Raw genomic sequence first — 19,496 nt, forward strand, 5'->3', positions numbered from 1 at the left:
AGCTGGAATCCTCTGTCCTGTCATAGGAAGAGCTTTGCTGAGAGTAATCAGGCCTGACACACGGAGAAGGATCCAGAGTGAGTTAATTCAGTCTATCAAGCCCGAGGGGAAGTGGCCGGCCGGACACTGGGGCATGCCTTAGAAAGAACAGATGGGCCGCTTGCCCAGGGAAAGCTGTTGGCTGTCAGGTCTGGACAGAGGTGGAACCTCACAGGGTGCTGTGAGGCCTGCCACTCTGGAAAATGTTGTGGGAGAACGGAGGCTGTCACACGGGATGAGATAGCCTCGGGGGCCAGAGACATCTGTCACGGAAGAGAAGCCTCCGTGGACGGGCCTGCCGCCCACCCCACCCCTTCTGGCATTCTGTCTTCCCCACAGGGCAGGGTGGGGAGGTGTGCAGATGGGGGTGAGGGGTGGGGATGGGCAGAGGCACTAACGCGGCACTCCTTGTCCTTACCCTGATACTCCAGCTTGAACCCTGGCCGGTTCTGGGAGTGGTCACTGTGGAAATACACGGTGGTCTCGTGGGACGTGGACAGCAGGGAGCCCGGGAGCTCGCTCCCACTGAATCTTCCCATCATGCGGCTGGTCTCGTAGGGCCCGTTCCGGATTTCTATGAAGTCATGGTTGGGCTCGGTGGAGAAGTTCAGGAACTGGATGTGAGCTCCTGGGAGCAAGACAGAGGCAGACAGTGCCCAGAGCAACACAGTCCCGCCTCAAGGGTGCCGCAACATGAAAGCATCTCCTGCCAGAGCCCACGAGTCCCCGCAGCTGGCTTCCCACCCAGTCCCAGCTCCCAGAACACACTTTGGGAGGTGTTGGTCCAGCCAAGTCTCTTGCCTTCAGACAGGATTGAACTTAAGAATATATTATTAATTCAAAAGCAAAGGCATTAGTCATTTCAGAGCTCCATTAGAGTCCATTTTATTTTAATAAAAACAAGGTTCAGAGTCAGCACTTGTTTTAATTTGTGATTCATATGTCTAATATCAGTATAAAGTATCAGTATTCTATCTAATATCAGTATATGTCTAATATCAGTATAAAAATCAACTTTTTACTTTAAAATAACACCCGCCCTACTTAATTCAAAGACGTGACCTTCAATAAAGCTGTTTTCTAGAAACCTTAAGATAACTCAGAAATATAAGGCTTAGAAGCATATAATATCCCACCTGTTGCATTAGGAGACCACATGAAGTTTACACTTTGGGCTCTTAGTGGATGAATAAAGATCTCCTAGCAACCCGACAGGTTAAATGAATCTAATTAAGCCATTAATGTACATATTAATATACTCTTTGGAGAATGGAGGTGGGAATATGAATATACATTTGCTGATAAGATTTTTCAAAATTAGATTACTATGGAAAATGTTATTGAAGAAATATATTTGCTGAGCATAGGGAAATGCCCACAATGTATTGTTAATTGTGAAAATCAGAGAGCAAAATGGTATGCAGTATACAATTCTAATTTTTGTATTAAAAACAAGGAAGAATATTCACTCATTTGCTAGCAATATTTACTGAACATCTGCCATGCAGCGGGGCTGTGCTAGACATCATACGGGGTGAACAGGATCAAGCAAGTCCTGTCTTCATTCATGAGAATTACACTCCAAGGGTGGAGGACTAAGCCATCAGTGATTATCTCTGCATGATGGGATTACAGATGGTCTTCATTTTAAAAATTTGCTCATGTGTACTTTCTAATGAGCTCAGAATGAGCACATATGTGTATTTTTTTTTTTGCATCTGGTGATTTAAAGAATACAAGAAAGATCTGACATTTAGTGTTGAAGCCCCTTTGTCTCTTGGCATGTTCCAATCCTCTCCATCCTTCCACAGAAGCAGCCACTATATGATTTTGGAAAATATCCTTCCAGTTCGCTGTTTTAGATTCCTAAATATATCTGGGTTTGTGTGCTTTAAACATTTATATAAATGATATTATACTGTATATACATTATTTTTTATATGCTATTGTGTTTTTTGAGGTTTATCTATGTTAATATACAAAAATACAGTTCATTCATTTTAACTACATGTTAATTAATTTCATCTTAGGAATTATCTGACCACACAACTCACTTCCCTACTAATAAACATGCAGCCTGTTTCCAAATTCCAGATAATTTTGCAGTCAGCAAGCATCTTTGTACAAACAATCTGTGGAGCCCATGCTCTGCGCTCCCCCGCCCGGGCGTCATCCCCTTACACAAGAACACTGTGGACTGCACGCCCTTCAAAGGGGCTCTTTAAGGATTGCACAATTTCTGAAAGGAGCTGCGCGGAGAGAACTGGACTGTGACCGACATCTAGTGGCAGAAACATGTCGATGCGGTGGCTCTGTACACACTGAAACCAGGTGCCATATTAGGGACTGGGTTGGAATCCAACATTAACTTGAAAGCAAGGGATCTTGGCCTCTGCGGCTGGACCCTGCAGTAGACTTACTCCCCAAAGCCCGGATAAGCACCTGCAACTTACAGATTGAGCTCTCTGGGGGCTGAACATAAGGACTTACAGAAAACAGTCATCTTATTTAAACTTCCGTTTGCCTTTGGATGTTTCCGCCTCCCCACCTTCTAGCACCCCAGGTTCTTCTGCCCCAAGGCTTGATGCAGAGACATAGGGTCTCCCAGATCCTCTTTCCTCAGCGTCTCAAAATCTAGAGTCTCCCAAGGCTGCCAAAGTTGTCATCACTTTGCACCCACTTCCCTTCAGAAGACGGTACCGAATAGAAGACTCCGTCCTTCAGAGGGTCCCCAACCTCTCTCCTCCCATTCAAACAGATTTAGAAGGCCAGTTAGACTGCCTTCTCCCGAAAGCCCCCTCTCTAATCAGAAGACACACTCCAGGCTGAATAATAAAGGATGAAATGGGTGATCTTCGTTTCTGAGGCTCCCAGACTGGGCCCTCCCAGGCCTGTGCAGAAATAATCCCCTCGGGACATTTCTTTCCTAGAAGCAGAGCAGTGACTTGTGCAAGATGTACGTATGTGCACAAGCCATCCGTTCCACATCAGCACAAAGTCTTTATCACTTCAACATACATATTTTGGGTTAAATTATATTCCCAGTGCACAACACCTGGATCACCAGCAATTTAATTCTGTATCCACATCAATGTCCTCCAGCCCCCGACAACCTCCCATGCCTGACACACTCCACCAAAAGAAAAAAAAAACCCTTCCCCATCTCTGGGCCAGCTAGAATGTATGCATGAAGAATGCAAACTCAATTTCCTATTGGCTTTGGCTCAATTTAATTAGTATGATAAATTGGATATTGGAGTTTAAAGCACAACTTGAGGTCCAGTCTCTTGTAAAACACATTTTTTTTTCTTTTCTAACCATCCCTGAGTAATTACTCATTCCACATTCCTGGATCTTAGTTCATTACTCAAACCATAATAATGGAAACTCCTAAGATTCTACCCCTCCCATACTTTCATTTCTGCCGTTCCTAATCAAGCTTCTTGCCTGTACAAGATGTCAACAGACCAGAAAACCAAGAGGCAGAGCGCTAAACTAACTGGGCCAAGGTTATGCAGAGAGATTTCGGCAGATAGTTGTTTTATGCTCAGAGGCCTAGGTGTGAAGCCCCTGTCTCCTCCGGGGGTCGAGGACACTTACCAAAGCCCACGGGCAGTGCTATCGTCCAGGCGCAGTCCATGTTACTGGGGTAGTTGCCTGGGAAGCCCGGGCTCAGGATCACCCCCTCCATCTCTTCCACTGTTCCTCCACACTGTGCTGTGACAAGGATACAGGACAGGGGTTAGGACAACATCAAGATGGGTACAGGGCCATGCCAACATTTGGAAGCTCCCTTAGAGCAGCAGATTTTACCCTTTCATAACTCATAAATCCCTTTGAGAAGCCAAAGGAATCCCCCTAAAAAATGCACACATGGGCAAAATTGAGTATGGAGGTTCAGGAAGGGAAGTACATCCTAGAACTGCCTAGGAGTCTATAAACCCATGTTACGGACTCTTGAGCTTGAGCATGCCCTTCACAGGTTAGTCCCCTTAGTGAGGACACGCAGGAAAAGTGAAAGTGGTCTGTGCCAAGTCCGACCATCCCCCAGGGCTCCCTCTCCTCACTGCCTAACATGCTCTTCCGTGATGGCAGAAAAGGGACAAAAGAAGGGGCCTAGCATACATCCCCTCCCACCCTGGGCCGGGCACCGTGCTGGACTCTTTACAAATACATATTATATGGGGCAGGGTGGCAGGGTGGTCAGCAGGTGAGGCTCACCACCGGCCCCCTCGGAAAAGTGACTGTGATGAGCATTCCATGGGAACCAACCATGAGAGTGACCTGAGGGTTTGGGGACATTTGGAATGCCAATCAAGGTGATTTCAGGGTCATCTGAGGATACAGGACTGGGGCACCACTGCAGCCTGGTCAGTCGTCATCAATTCTTTGCTTTGTATCTTAGTAGGAAGAGGTCATGTGATTGGAAAGGGGTTAGCCAGCCACGGAGGCCCAGAGAAAGGAGCGGAGAAGAGGAAGTGCAGGTCCAGGCAAGCGCTTTCCAGGGAAAGGGTGGCTCGGCAAACGGACCAGAAAACAGTGCAGAGCAGGCTCTGGCCTTGACCGCCTGGGTCGCAATCTCATCTTTACTTCCTATTGGACCTTGGGCAAGTTCTAAAACCCTCCAAACCTCAGTTTCCCCCAACTGTAAAATGGAGCTAGCTACAGCACTTATCTAGCAGGGTTGTTACGAAAGGACCACGCTTCACGTGGGACAGGACTGGCAGGCGTGATAAAGCCCCGGTGGACAGCAGCTGCTGTTAATACGAAGACCTTGGCAAGGTCTCTGTCGTATAATGGGGGGAAGTGCCTTGTGCTGACCCAACACATTTCTGACCTGCTCTGCAGATGACCGGGCCCTGCATCCTGGTGAAATCACAGAAGGAAAATGCCTTTGTGCCCAAGGGACACTCTCTTGCCTCCCCTCACTCCGTACCCCAAGGTCAGCCTTAGGGCACTTTACTGTCACCTGGGCACCTAGAGAACCTGAGGTTTCTATTCCTGATGCTGCCACTTTCTTCTTAATCCTAAAGGACTCAGATTTCCTATTTGCAAATGGAGGGTAATTGATACCCCCTTTGAAGGTATCTGAGGAAACATGGAGCCCCCGCCTAGCATATAGTAGATGCTCAACAAACATTCCTTTCCCCCTTGTCTACCCTGACCAGAAGCCCCCAAGGAGGGAGACCATGTCTTTTCTTCTATCTGTTGATCTCCTCACCCATCACTGCTTTAGCACACAGTAAGAAACAAAACTGAGCTATGTCCTTCTTTCACGTGTAACCCTTGGCATTTCTTTATTAGTGGATCTATCTGTCTCACAAAAAGTCATAGTGGTAAGCCCAAAGTGCCCAGAAGTTTCATTTGGAGTCTGGAGATAAGCCATGGGGAATTAGAAAGGTCATCATCATGTTTTCAAATGAGTAAATGTCCCGTAATTTTTTATTTGCTGGGCAGAAGTTTCCAAAAGTCATGGCAGCCTTAAATGAGAGTTGGAGATCATAAAAACATCAGTCTAGAACTACTGACTTGGGACAAACCTGGAATAAGAAACATTCTTCTGGTTTGAACTCCAACTCGACGATATGCCCCTGAACTCAAATCCCTGGGAGGAAATGGATTTGCATGAACTGTGAAGTCTGGGCTCTCTTACCAATACAGAGTGGAGGAGGGTAGTTCCAGCGTCGCACGGTTCCGGGCATGCAGGAGATGTGGGCGTGGCCCTGGAGGAATCAGGAAGAGGGGTGGGCTAGGTAGGTGCCTCACGCAGCTGCACGTGCAACCCAGAGCAGGGAGCTTGTTCAGGGGCCTCACGTTAAGGGACAAGATACGCAAAGACACACAGATCCACCGTGGGATGGCGGTAAGGCAGAGGGAGAGAGACTTGGGGGAAGGACAATTATTAACAACCATTACTAAAGAATTCTCATTACTAGAGGTTTCCCTGTGAGGTTCCTTTAATTACTAAATTCTCTGATGGCCTTCAAAGGGAAATTAGATTTTCCCAAGCCGACTCAAACCCAACTTTGCAGGAACACGTTGGAGTCTGGCTGATGCCAAATTGTTAAAGTCAGCAGAGTTTGTCTTTTGCATGAACAGCTCCAGGAGGGAGTAATGGTCCCCAAGAGAACTGGCGGCTGCTCCCTGTTCTTTGGTGACTGTACTCTGGCGGTGCAAGGTTGGCCAACCTCATCCCAGGGGACGTCTATCTCCTGTCCTGGTGTCAAAGGGAGGTACCTGGAGGGCGTATCCCGGCTCACACTGGAAAGAGACCACATCGTTCACCAAGTAGCGCTCGCCAGTCTTCACCCCGTTGCTGGGCACAGCAGGTTCCGGACAACTGCTCAGGCCCACCGCTAGACAAGACAGAGACAGTTGGAAAGGAGAACGGGCCAGCCCAGCAGACCAGCGCCATGGTAGGCTGGGTGATGCTGGCAGCAGGAGGAGAAGCAGTGCCTCCAATCTGTGCTTTCTCTCAGCCTCTGGGCTGGTGCTTCCCAGCCCTCTTCACCTTACAGCACACGGGGAAAAACGGAATGTTTACATGGCACAGAGGCTCAACAGGCCAAAGCTCCTTGGGGCAGGAGGGTGTCATCCCACGGACTCTGGCTGCCATGCCCTCCCACTGAGCTCCGAGCTAGGGAGCTCCCCAGTCCTGTAAACCCGCAGACCTTTCTGCATGGGCTCCTGCCTCCTACTCCTGACTTCCCTCTGTCTTCCTTACCCTAGGGAGACAGTTTCTATGGGCTGAGACATGGGGAGAGGCAGAAGAAAGGTCAGAAGGAAGGAGAGCAGTTATAGGAAAGAGGCATCTAAGCAACGCTTGGGGTTAAGCCAGAGTCCTACGCTCTGGGCAGACTGTCCTGGGGCACGTTTGCTAGTGGATAAGACTCTCCACTGCTTTACTTCTCCAGTTGTGTTTTCAAGGTCAGGCCAGCCCCTTTCTGGGAGCGGCAGTGGTGGCCACTCACACTTAGTCTGCCATGGTCAGCTCTGGCCTCACTTAGCATTGTCCCCTGTAACAGGCCCCCTCTCGTCACCACCCAGAGCCACTCACTTCCCAACTGCCCTGTACTCATAGACAACTTGGGTTCCTTAAAATCTCTCCTTGGATCACAGGACTGCCTTGCTCAGCAATGTGAAGCTGGTCCCCATGGCCCGTTACGTGGATCCAACCTTCTCATCCTGACATCTAGGACCTGATTCACCATCTTGGCCTGGTCTCTCTTCAAGGTCACCTCTGTGGACTCTCAAGTCCTCCCTCACTCTCCTTTCTTGACTCTTCAAATTCAATTACATTCATTTATTCCTTATTCTATGCCCTGCTTGGTAGACAGTGCTTTGCTAGAACACCCACCCTGACCTTCCTCCTCCTCCCCCTCCCTGCCTCCCACACCTTCCTCACGGGGGCAGCACTCACTGAGCACCTCCCATGAGCAGAGTGGGGGCCAGTGAGTCACACACGTCCCCTCCTACCCTTCAAGCAGGTCTTGACATCCCGTTTTACAGATGGGACACAAGCTGAGAGAGGCCCAGGAACATGCCCCTAGTAAGCCACAGAGCTGGGATTCAGACCAAGCCCAGCCTGACCCCAGGTCCGTTCAAATGAAGGCCAAACCCTGAGGCCACATAAGCTCACCTGCCCCTGCTCTGCCTGCATCCCCCTCCTGAAATCACCCTCTTTCTGCTTTCAATCCCCTCCTGGCTGCCTCCCACACAGCAAGCGGGAGTGTAGCATCTCCCGGCTGGGGGCTTCCTGCCTCTCCTGTGCCTCGCAGGAGCCCACCTACAGGTGCAGGTGCTTTGGATGCACTAAGCAAGTTTGTGTGTGTTGCTGGACTGGGCTTTCAGGGCATCTCTCTAGGGGCGAGGGCAGCAAGACTCAGGGGCAGGCACAGGATAGCTGCAAACTGAGTTCTCCACCAACTCCCAAATGGTCCTCCTTACCACGGGCCACAGAAAGGAGAGGAGGGTGGACTGTGGGTTTGGGTCTGACCTTGGGCACCAGCATGGCCCTGGGAGCTTGTGAGATGGCAGCCTCAGCCCTCCTCGTGACTCCCTTGGAGGATACAGGCTCCCTGAGAAACCCATGTGTACCCAGTGCCTGAAGCGAGCCAGGGGCTCGTAGAAAAGGAACAGGGAAGGACTGGTCAGCTGAGGCTCCCAGCCCCCAGCCCACCTTCTTGTGCAGCAGGTGATGGGTCCTCATGCCACACTGAGATGAGACTCTGACAACTACATGTGCTTTTGTTTCCTTCTCAGGGAAATTTACATATGGCAAAATGCACAAATCATACATGTCCATGTTATAATCGACACAACTGTGAGTGCACATGTGCCAAGATTTGAGCTCGCACCTGTGTAACCCACACCCCTACCAACACTGCAGAATATTATTATCACCCTAGAGATCCCCTCCTGCTCTTCCCAGGCAGTTTCTGGCCTACACGTGCTTTTAAGATGTGGATATGATGTTTGGAAATCAAGGCTGTTTTGGCCTTGCCAAAAATCTCAGCAGCTGAGACAAAAGACCCCAAAGACAAGCATTAAAACAATCATCAAAGTACTTTGAAGCACTTAATTTTGTCATTTTGTCTCTCTCTCTCCTGCATGCCAAGTAGAACCAACTCAGCGTTTAGAGGGGTGGTCACAACTTAGCCACTAGAGACCCACTTACTGGAAAGGCAGTGGACAGAAGAAGGAGCGGCAGAGAGAGAAAGGGACACAGCAAGGACAAAAGAGTGTGGTAGGAGGAAAAATGAAATGGGGAGAGAGATGAGGCCAGAGAGAGAACAAAGGAGGCAGATGGAGAAAAGCCCATTCTAATTTCTCTTACACTGCACAGCTTGATTTTATTTAAGCCATGCTACAACAAAAGAAAAAATTTTTTATCATATGTAATTTATTACTTTTGAAAGCATATTGCTCCATTTCCATTTCAATTAAATAAACATTAAATATGAATCACAGCCGTTGATGTGACTTTTCAGTACCCTTCAAAACCATTTGCCTCTACAACAGAGTTAACTCTCCCACCTCCGTGCCCTCTTTGTAGATTATCTTGCAGGACAAAATGTAACCACGGGGTCCTGGCTCCCAGGAATTCCAGTCTCCAAATACCAATGAGGACCTCCGTTTCCCTCCTAGCTCTTCCCACCATGTGTGGGCAGCACATGGGAAGTGTCAGCTACTGAGAAAACTGCCAGTTCCCTTGGACAAAGAAAACCGAGAAGAGGTGAATTCTTCCTGGGAATGAAGCAGTAGAATGACAGAGCGATTTAGGAAGGAAATGTATCTTTGTAAGAAGAAAGAACAGAGAAGAGTCTAAGGAACACTTAAGGACTCCAATTAAAATATTGGATAGAGAAATAAAACTGGAAAAAACAGAGAGGAGAGGGAAAAAGGAAAAATGTGACTTATTCAAGAAACCCAGGGGACTTTACCAGGTGAGTGAAGCTTTAGACATCTGCAGGTAGGAAGTCCCAAGCGTCCCTGTCCTACTCTCTGCCCCTCAGGATTTTGCTTTTGGCTGTCCTAGGTCTTTCTTGCCAGGTGCACATGGCAGTCCGTTCAGGTGATGAGCTTCCTGGGATCCAGCTAATCCTCCCCAAGCACCTAGATAAAGTTCTTTCATTTTAGAGACCCAGATGGTGCTGACCAATCAGGCACCTAGCACCAGCTGGGCCTTCCGTCTTCACGGGCCCATGCTGTCATGGGTGGTCAAGCCAGCCATGCCTTCCTGCATTTCTTACTTCTCATCCCAAAACTAACTCTGGCATTCCCTTCTGTAAGGCCTTACCTGGCTAGGTTTAGCTCCCTTCCTCTGTACTTCCTGAGCATCTCAGACCACACTAAAATGACTATTTCCCATGTCTTTTTCTCCTCCTAGACCTTGTGCTTTTAAAGGCAGAGACTTTGCCTTATTCCTCTTTGTTCTGTGGGCACCCAACACAGGACTTGGCACATTGAGGGCACTCAATGTTCCTTCATGGCACTTGTATCTCCACCTGCCCCAGGTAGAAGTGACCATTCTCTCCTTTGAACCACTGCTCTACCATCAAGACACATCCATGGGAGCAGCTGCAATGCTGTGACGCCTTCTCTGTCTACGTGTCTGCCTCTTTCTGGAGGACCACGAGGGGATGGACTCATCTTTATATTACCCAATCCTGGCAAAACCCAGCATCGCACCTGGTGCATTGTAAATACTCAATAAGTATTTGCTAAAAAAATGTGGAACAAATGCTGCTGCCTGCCTACTCCTTCCTGTACCCAGTGGGGAAAAGGGATGGGGGCAGGCAGTCCCAGGATGCAAGCAGTCTCCCCAGAAGACCCATCCACAACTTTTCTGTTCAGAGTATTCAGTGGTGAGCACTTAGGGGTGCTGGAAGCCAGGGAGTAAGGGTTAGAGCTTGCAGAGAGAAATCAGGAAGAAGAGGAGTGAAGTATCCAATGACAGGAGGAACTCCAAAGATAAATGCATCCCAGAACTAGAGGTTAGAGAGGCCAGTTTTTAGGATTAGGGGAGGAAAGCACCTCCATCTTCTTATATCCTAAATTGTATACTGGGGCTTAGGGAAGTGACCAAGTCCCCTTCCCACTCCAGGTGTGGACACCGGGCAAGAACATAGGTTTTTGAGTAACAGACATCTGGGTGGGAACCCAGCTCTGCTTTGCAGCCTTGAGGAGGTTTCAGATCTTCTCTCTGCTTCAGCGTCCTCACCTAGGTTTGTGGTCAGGGTTAAGTGGGATGGAGAATACACAGCCCCAATATTAGCTCAGAGTGGTGACTTGGTAACTCTTAGCTTCACCCTGAACACCGTACACAGCCAGGACCCCAGATTCTTACTTTTGTACTCCAAGTGGAAGCCGGCTGCAGACACGCTGATGTCTGAGTAGAAGTGAAGGTAGAGCTGGTTGGAGGTGCTGTTCAGAAGGGCAGGCACAGTTGTTCCTAGGGCAAGAACACCAGGGTCATTGAGCTTTAGCTCCTTAATGCCCCTACACTCCTCCCTGTTCCTCTTGCTTTTGCCATCTGCTGACATTCTGCTCCCAAAGCCTCCAAACATCCCCAATTATCAAACTCACTAAATGACAAATTAGCACCCCTCAGAGGGCTAGGTCTCCAATGGCCAAGGGAAGAGAGACCCCAAAGCACTTCCCACAAGATGAGCAGTGGCAGAGCTGTGTGCCTGCGGGACAGTGAGCTCCTTCTCAGGCGGACTTTGAGTTTGCTCCCCTCCCAGCCACCTTCAGAAAGACTGTGGCATGTATTATTCTCTGAACAATCCAGCACCATGGACAGTTTTTCTGGGGCACATGACTCCTCTTTATACCTTGGTAGCCTAGAGTTCTGGGCTTCAAAGATTCAGCTCTTTTAAGATCTGAAACATGCGCCATGCTCCATCAGAAGTCCGCCATGGCAATGGAAAATGATGTACCCACTTTGGAAAACCATTTGGCAGTTCCTCAAAAAGTTAAACATGGAATGACCATATGACCCAGGAATTCCATTCTTAGGTATATACCCAAGAGAACTGACAACACATGCTCACACAGAAACTTGTGCATGAATGTTCATAGCAACATCAATCCCAGTAGTACAAAAGTGGAAATGACCCATTGACTGATGAGTGGATAAACACAATATGGTGTAGCCACATCATGAAGTGCTGATGCATACTACACCTTGGTGAACTTTGAAAACATCATGCTAAGGCTACATATTGTATGATTCCATTTATATGAAATGCCTGAAATAGGCAAACCCACAGAAATAGTAGATTAGTGGTTACTGGAGGCTGGGGTGTGGAGGGCAGGTGGGGTGGAGAGTGAGTGAAAGTGGGTACCTGGTTTCTTTCTGGGGTGATCAAAATGTTCTGGGATGAGATATTAGTAAGGGCTGTAGAACCTGGTGAATATACTAAAAACCACTGAAGTGTCCACTTTAAAATGGTGAATTTTATGGTATGTGAATTATATCTCAATGACGATGACAACAGTGTCTACCACGACCCTCTGGATTGGAAGCCACCTTACCTGAGAAACTCCCCAGCATGGTTACAGTGTTATCTGCACCGTCAAACACTTCCAGGGAGTCCCAGTTCTGCTCCGTGACAAAACTGATGACCTGAATCTGGGAGGCAGCAGGATGGCACTGTTGGTCAGGCAGCCTGCGTCCCTTCCTTCCTCCCTCACCCCTTCTCCCCAGTCCCCTCCCTTCCCACAGTTAATTCAACTTGCCGAGCACCTGCTCCGGGCCTGACCCTGTGCTAGGCCCTTCGAGCAAAGCGATGCAGCCTCTACTCCAAGGAATTCATTGTCCGGAGAAGACAGATGTGAAATAAGTGATTATAAGATGGTGGGAAACTTTACAAGGTAGAGAATGACAGAAAGAAATCCCAGGAAGTGGGAATTTGGTCCGACTGGCTTTCTCGTCATGTCTGGAACGTTCCTTGAATTCCCCAGTTCCCTGCCCTGACTGTATCAGACATTCTGCAGCAGGGAGCCCGTTACCCACCCCTGCCCAGACCTGTCAGTTGGGGTCCCAGCTTGTTGTCTCTCTGCTGGCCTCACAGGCACCTGCCTCAGCACCAAGGCTGGGGCCTCCCTCCACTGGGCTCCTACCACTGGGCACCAGTTACGCCCCAGTTCACCTTCTACAGCTCGGGCTGCCAGTATGGTGCCCGAGGTGTGTGCCTGGTAGTGCCCCACGCTGCAGCCGTGCTTGGTGGTTCACTCCTGCCCCACAACCTTAAGAAAAATCTCTCAAGCCATTTGAGATACATGTACGAGTTCTCCCCAATCTTTAGATCCCAGCTGCAGGCCATTCTTTCTTTGGCCTTCCTGGCTGGCCTGAGCCAGTGCCACCTCTCCTTCCTGAGTTTCCTGTCTCTCTTCTCATGGCCCTGAGGCTCCTGGGGCCCGTGAGCTGCTGTGTTTTTCTGTGTGTGGGCCACACCTCCACACTTGGACCCGGCCTCTTTGGCAGGAACAGGGCTGTGTCTTCGCTAGGCTCACCCCAGCTCAGGGCTTGGCAACGGCCAGCACCTCTGGGTGGCCGCCCGTACGACCAGGCCCCTACCTGGATGCCAGCGCCTTCGGGGACCATGATCTTCCACACGCAGTTGAGGCTGTTCAGGTACGGCTCTGGGAAGCCGGGGGACAGGATGGTGCCCCTGCGCTCCGTGAGGTTGCCGCCACACGGCACTGGGAGGGGAGGCAGCGGTGGTCAGAGGTTCCCCAAGCAGACTGCTCCCCCGGGCCCCGCCTCTGCTGGTGACCCCTGCCTGTGGGGCTTCTTCCTTGGTGCCCAAGCCCCGCCTTCTCGTTCTGTTTTTTGCCCCCCTCAGGGACCTGGACCCCCAGTTCCTCCCTTCACATGTGTCCCTGTCCCAGGACCCATGGCTGTCTTCACACCAGCCCGCAGGACTGGCGCTTTGGCCTGGACAGGACTCCTGTTTAGGTTACGCTGGGGGAAGGGGCTACCGTGTGCCCTGGGGCACCTGCTGGGACTTGCTGCCTCCCCCGGGGAGAAAGGACTATCTTCTGACCCCCAGGCCCCTTCCCAGCCCCGCTGTCCAGGCACTCACCCACACACGTGGGTGCGGAGACGTTCCACTGGGCCAGGGCCCCAGGCACGGGGAGACACTCGATTTCTGGGGACCCCTGCAGGGCATAGCCGGAGTTGCATTCGAAGCGGACGATGGCCCCCACCGAGAAGTCACTGCCCAGCCTCTTGCCATAGCGGGGTTCCGGCACAGAGCTGCACTGCGTGGCGCTGGTTCGGGGCACCGCTGTGGGGGACAAGGGCACTGAGGGGCAGGCCTCATCCCTCTAGAACCTGGTCCCGGGATGGACACACACGGGACTGGAACAAAGACAGCCTGGATGGGACCCTGAGAGGCTCCCAGGTCAGAGGTGGGGACTGTCTAGGACGAGGCCTGTTTTACTGAGACACGCTTGGACACCCAGTGTCACAGCACAGCTGCTGGAGACTACATGAGGCAGTGTGAGCCCCTGGCCCAGATTCTAGGCCCAGTTTTGTTCTTTGCCTTCCCAGTGATGCCCCTCACTGATCGGGGTCCCACAGTTCCCGACTAGAGAACGAACTGCCCTTCCTCCTCCACTTTCAGTGCCTTCACCCCGCCTCTGGCTTGTCCTCCCCATGTGCCCTAAGATCCTTCCTGGAGCCCTGCCTTCCATGACCTGAGTCTTCTCTTCCCCTGCCCACAGTGGTGGATGGGACCCTTCAGCCCCGGCTCCAGGGATGGCATCCCCTGTGGGAGGACCACCCCTACATCTGTGGGAGGACCACCCCTGCACCTATGGGAGGACTACTCCTGCGCCTATGGGAGGACTACCCCTACATCTATGGGAGGACTACCCCTGCAGCTATGGGAGGACTACCCCTGCACCTATGGGAGGACTACCCCTGCAGCTATGGGAGGACTACCCCTACATTTTTGGGGGGACTACCCTTGCACCTATGGCAGGACTAGCCCTGCACCTACGGGAGGACTACCCCTACATCTGTGGGAGGACTACCCCTGCACCTATGGGAGGACTACTCCTGCGCCTATGGGAGGACTACCGCTGCACCTATGGGAGGACTACCCTTGCACCTATGGGAGGACTACCCCTGCACCTATGGGAGGACTACTCCTGCGCCTATGGGAGGACTACCCCTACATCTATGGGAGGACTACCGCTGCACCTATGGGAGGACTACCCTTGCACCTATGGCAGGACTACCCCTGCACCTATGGGAGGACTACCCCTACATCTATGGGAGGACTACCCTTGCACCTATGGCAGGACTACCCCTGCACCTATGGGAGGACTACCCCTGCACCTATGGGAGGACTACCCCTGCACCTATGGGAGGACTACTCCTACATCTGTGGGAAGACTACCCCTGCACCTATGGGAGGACTACTCCTATATCTGTGGGAAGACTACCCCTGGGTCTATGGCAGGACTACCCCTGCACATATGGGAGGATTACCCCTACAACTGTGAGAGGACTACCCCTTCGCCTATGGGAGGACTACCCCTGGGGCTGTGAGTGGGCTTCCCCTGCACCTATGGCAGGACTACTCCACATAGGAAATGCAGGTCATCCTGGGCAGAGCAAAATGAACAGGACCATGCTTAGATCCTGGGCCATACAAAAGTGAATGTTCTCTTGGACGAGGGAAGGTTGGGCCTGCCAGTGAAAGCCAGTGTGCTCCAAACTTTGCCTTTCTGGGCCAGTAAGAAAGAGAACTAACACTGATGAGCTCCTTAGTACCAGCTATTTCATGAACTCTTCTTTAATCCTATCAGTGAGGTATATTATTATCCTCATTTTATAGGTGAGCAAACTGGGGCTCAGAGACCTGAAGTACCTTGTGCCCAGCTAGAAGGTGGGGGCTGGGCTTCAGATCTATGTCCACCTCACGTCAAAGCCTGTATTTGCCCCACCCTTGTACTGTGTTTTGCAGACAAAACCAAGCCCATGGGCGGGAGTCTAGGGAAGAGCTTGGGCTGGTGTCCCCAGTGCCATCTGGACCACACCATTCCCTGGCGGTGTAGGAGGGGGAGGAAGAAATTAGTTTCCCATGTCTGATTTCCTTCCTCATTCGACATAGAGCTTGGTCTAAGAAATGTCTGTTGGGTTAGCGAATATATAAAATTCAACAGAATTTCAGGAAATTGCCCCACAATCCAGTAACTTCCCCCAAGCACCCTGAGAAAGAGGCTCAGACTAGGGGTCAAAGATCCCTGTTTCCTTGGTCACTGAGAACAGAGATCGCCTTTCCCCCTCTGGCGTCCACGTCCTGCATACCTTGGTAGACAAAGTGGAAACCTCTGGCTGGGACTTGGCCTTTGGCACTGAACTTAATGAGAACTTGATTGGAGGTGGCCAAGGGCAGCGATTCTCCTGGCGAGATAAGGGGTGAGAAGGAGAGGAAGACCATGAGCCCAGCAGTCTGGCCCAGCCAGGAAGCGGGGGCTGCCAATACCCCATGCAGCAATCCCTTCCACATTCTAGGCCTTCCTGAAATAAAACCTCACATTTTTACTGCTTACAGTTTAACGTTTATAGAAAGCTTTTGCACTCATGGCCTTGGCTTGACCAGTGGTCACGGTGAAGTTGGCATGACAGGGCTCAGCACCCTCATGTAATAGAGCAAGAAAGGGAGGTTCAGAAAGATTAAATGGCCAGCTAGAGAGAAGAGAGTTGCTAAATATTGGGCCACAGGAATGGAGATAGTGACCGTTACCAAGCTGACTCAGTGGTTTACTTGGAGAACTGACATCAGTCTGATTAAAAAAAAAAAAAAAGGCACTGGCTTCTGGGAAAAAGGGTCAAGTGATCATCTGAGAGCAGCTGGCCTTTCCCAGACCACGCCCCCTTCCACCCCTCGAAATGATCAATAACAGAGCTATTATATAATTCATTGCTCATACTAGGACACTTGAGAGTCAAAGGAAATGCCATTAATAATTATGCTGGGACAACCAAATGGAAACTGGGACTGTCCCAGGCAAACCAGGATGTCCTGTTACCCAACCAATGCCACACAAATTGGGGGAAAACCTGCATGGGCACAGGAAGCTGGGGGAGGCAGACAGCCTTTGTAGCAGAAGATGAAGGCACATCTTCTGCTTGGTGTGGTATAGGTGGCCCAGGGGACAGATAGCCCCAAGTGCACCCGCAGCCGTGGAGTATGGTCACCTTCCTGGGGGAAGCCCGGAAGGTGGAGGCAGTGGCATGGCCACTCTGCATGCTGCTTCTCAGGACCCCTGAGAAGGGCTGCAAGCCCACTCTCAGAAGGGAAGTCGGGGTCACAGAGAGCCAGACTACATCTCCACTACAGTGAGGGCTGGTGCAGGGACCCACCAAGGAGCCCCTGGGAGGTCCCCACTAGTGCTTCCAGAAAGCCCGTGTGATGCTACTGACCACAGGAGCAAAGAGCCTTTTTCAAAGCACACTTAGGTTTACATGTGACCCGGAGGGCTGAGCCTGGCTGGGAGTCACTGCCCAGCTAACTTCTGGCTGCCAAAGCAAAAAGAAACTCAGGAAGACAAAGCCTCTCTTCATGATAACCGCCATCGCCAGCGCCTCCTCCCAGTGGATGTGAGCAGAGTGAAGCCTCACTTCTCCATCCGCACGTCATTTAGCCTGACAGAGGGAGATTGGGACCCCGTGATCTCTCACAGAACCCACGTTAGCTTTGGTCCTGGACACACACAGGCCTCCCGCTCCACGGGAAAGCACATGGTAAACTCACTGGACATACGAGAGGATTTCAGTTCTAAGGAAGGAGACCGCTCTGAGAAGTCAAAGCAAATATTTTTATGAGAATTACGACAAAGAACAGGAAAAAGTCTCAGAAGAGTTTCAGTCATGGTTGTCACAAGATTAAATCTAGCACTGCGCCTGTGAAGTCAGAGGAAGAAGGATCTGGGATTAATAAAAGCTACAAAGAAATGAGAAATGCTGGCACAGGGCAGCTGGATTTCACAGAAATGAAAGAGTGAAATGGAGATGAAATTTGGGAAATTCTCCCAGAATCCACAGGAAAAGGATAAAGAGATTAAAATAATGAGAGAAATGACAAGCAACATGGAAGATAGATGAAAAAAATCCAATATGCACATATCAAGAATTCCAGAGAGAGAGAAGACAGAGACATTGAAGTTCGAGAAAAAATAATTTAAGAAAGAAGATACCTTTCCTAAGACTTTGGGTTCAGACTGAAGTAAAATTTGCCAAGTGCCAGATCTAATTAGTGAAAAGAGACTTCCACCACAACACATCCTAGAGGACTTTTTAATTTTAAAAAGAAAGAAAGAATATGAAAATCATACAGACAGAAAAGCATAGGTTACTTACAAGGACAAAGAATCAGGCTGGACCCCAATTTGTCTGTATGATTAAATGTTGGACTATAGCAGAACATTTACTGCAGTTTGAAAGATGAAGTTTGTGACCCATAATTTGATTTGCAATCAAGTTGTCATTTATATGATGTGTCAAAAGGCAGGCGTTTTCGTACATGCAAGGTGACAGAAAGTACTGCAGTTATAAGCCATGGTTAAAAAAACCAAAAAACCACCAAACCTAAAGTAGGGAATTTAAGAACTAGCAGGGATAAATATAACCAGGAAAGTTAAAATAACTATTGTTAATGAGGTAACAAAACGAAATGCAAATGTAAAAACTTGTTCTTGGGGAAGAATTCCATAATTTAAAACTAATTACTAATAATATTAATATAAAAGTCCAAATACACCTAAAAAATTAGAAATCTGAGATGAGTCAGGTATAAATGGAAAAATGAGGAAGCAAAACCAAAACAGCACAAACAAAACCCCAGAAAGAACAAAACAAGATGACAGATATCAGAGCAAATATTTTGCTTGTAAAGTATATCAGTAAACTTCCAATGAAAAGAAAAACACTCTTGGAGAAAATGGGAGATCTATCAGGCAAACACAGACACAAAAATTGTTAGAAACACAAGACAACAAAATATCACAATTGTGGTGGGAAATATTTTAATGCAACATTCTCAGTCTTTGATGTATCAAATAGGAAAATGTAAAGATTACTGAGTAGTGGTCATTAAGCTTTTTTCCCCCAATACACCTCAGGGACAGGGACATGGACACAGTTCATTCTCATTAGTACCCATTGCTCACGATCAGTGTTTGTCCAGATGAGGAAAGAGAGACTCACTGTCTGAGTATATTGATATTGGTATCTGTAGCTCTTATACCTCCATCTATCTATCTACATTTCTTTCTGTTTCTATTGGTCCTGTCTATTGGTCCATGTCTATACCTATTCTACATCCACATTTATATCTCTAGGTCCTAAATGTATACCTGTCTCTTTTCCTGTAGGTCCTTTACCTATTCTTATATGTCTATATCTACAGCTATACTTATATCTATTTACACTTGATCTTAGCCAAAAGGCCAGGAAGTGATACTTATAACTATCTTTTTCTTTCTTTCTTTCTTTTTTTTTTTTTGAGACAGAGTCTCACTCTGTTGCCTGGGCTAGAGTGCCATGATGTCATCTAGCTCACAGCAACCTTAAATTCTTAAATTCCTGGGCTCAAGTGATCCTCTTGCCTCAGCCTCTCAAGTAGCTGGGACTATAGGCATGCGCTACCACACCTGGCTAATTTTTCTATTTTTAGTAGAGACAGGGTCTCGCTCTTGCTCAGGCTGGTCTTAAACTCCTGACCTCTAGTGATCCTCCTGCCTCAGCCTCCCAGAGTGCTAGGATTACAGCTATACTTCTTATATCTATACTTATATCTATATATCTCTATCACCTACCTACCTATCAAGAGATTTTGAAAAAGCATCCTACCCCGGGAGATCCTGATTTATACTCTTGGTTGGGTGTGTATGTTTGGGCTGGTGGTATCAAAAAATCATTTCACTGAGAATCA

At 49.2% G+C, this 19,496-nt stretch overlaps 1 protein-coding gene across 1 annotated transcript in view; it reads right to left on the reverse strand.

Annotated features, from left to right (window-relative positions):
- CSMD2 (CUB and Sushi multiple domains 2) overlaps nt 1-19,496 on the reverse strand; it is a 571,373-nt gene that overhangs the window by 84,636 nt on the left and 467,241 nt on the right. The window contains 9 exon segments of the mRNA XM_069477647.1: nt 458-667; nt 3,640-3,756; nt 5,693-5,762; nt 6,277-6,395; nt 10,889-10,993; nt 12,079-12,175; nt 13,124-13,248; nt 13,632-13,835; nt 15,869-15,964. Of these exon segments, the coding sequence (XP_069333748.1) occupies nt 458-667; nt 3,640-3,756; nt 5,693-5,762; nt 6,277-6,395; nt 10,889-10,993; nt 12,079-12,175; nt 13,124-13,248; nt 13,632-13,835; nt 15,869-15,964 (1,143 nt within the window).

The sequence above is a fragment of the Eulemur rufifrons genome, chromosome 8 (genome assembly GCF_041146395.1).
Source record: "Eulemur rufifrons isolate Redbay chromosome 8, OSU_ERuf_1, whole genome shotgun sequence".
NCBI lineage: Eukaryota > Metazoa > Chordata > Mammalia > Primates > Lemuridae > Eulemur > Eulemur rufifrons.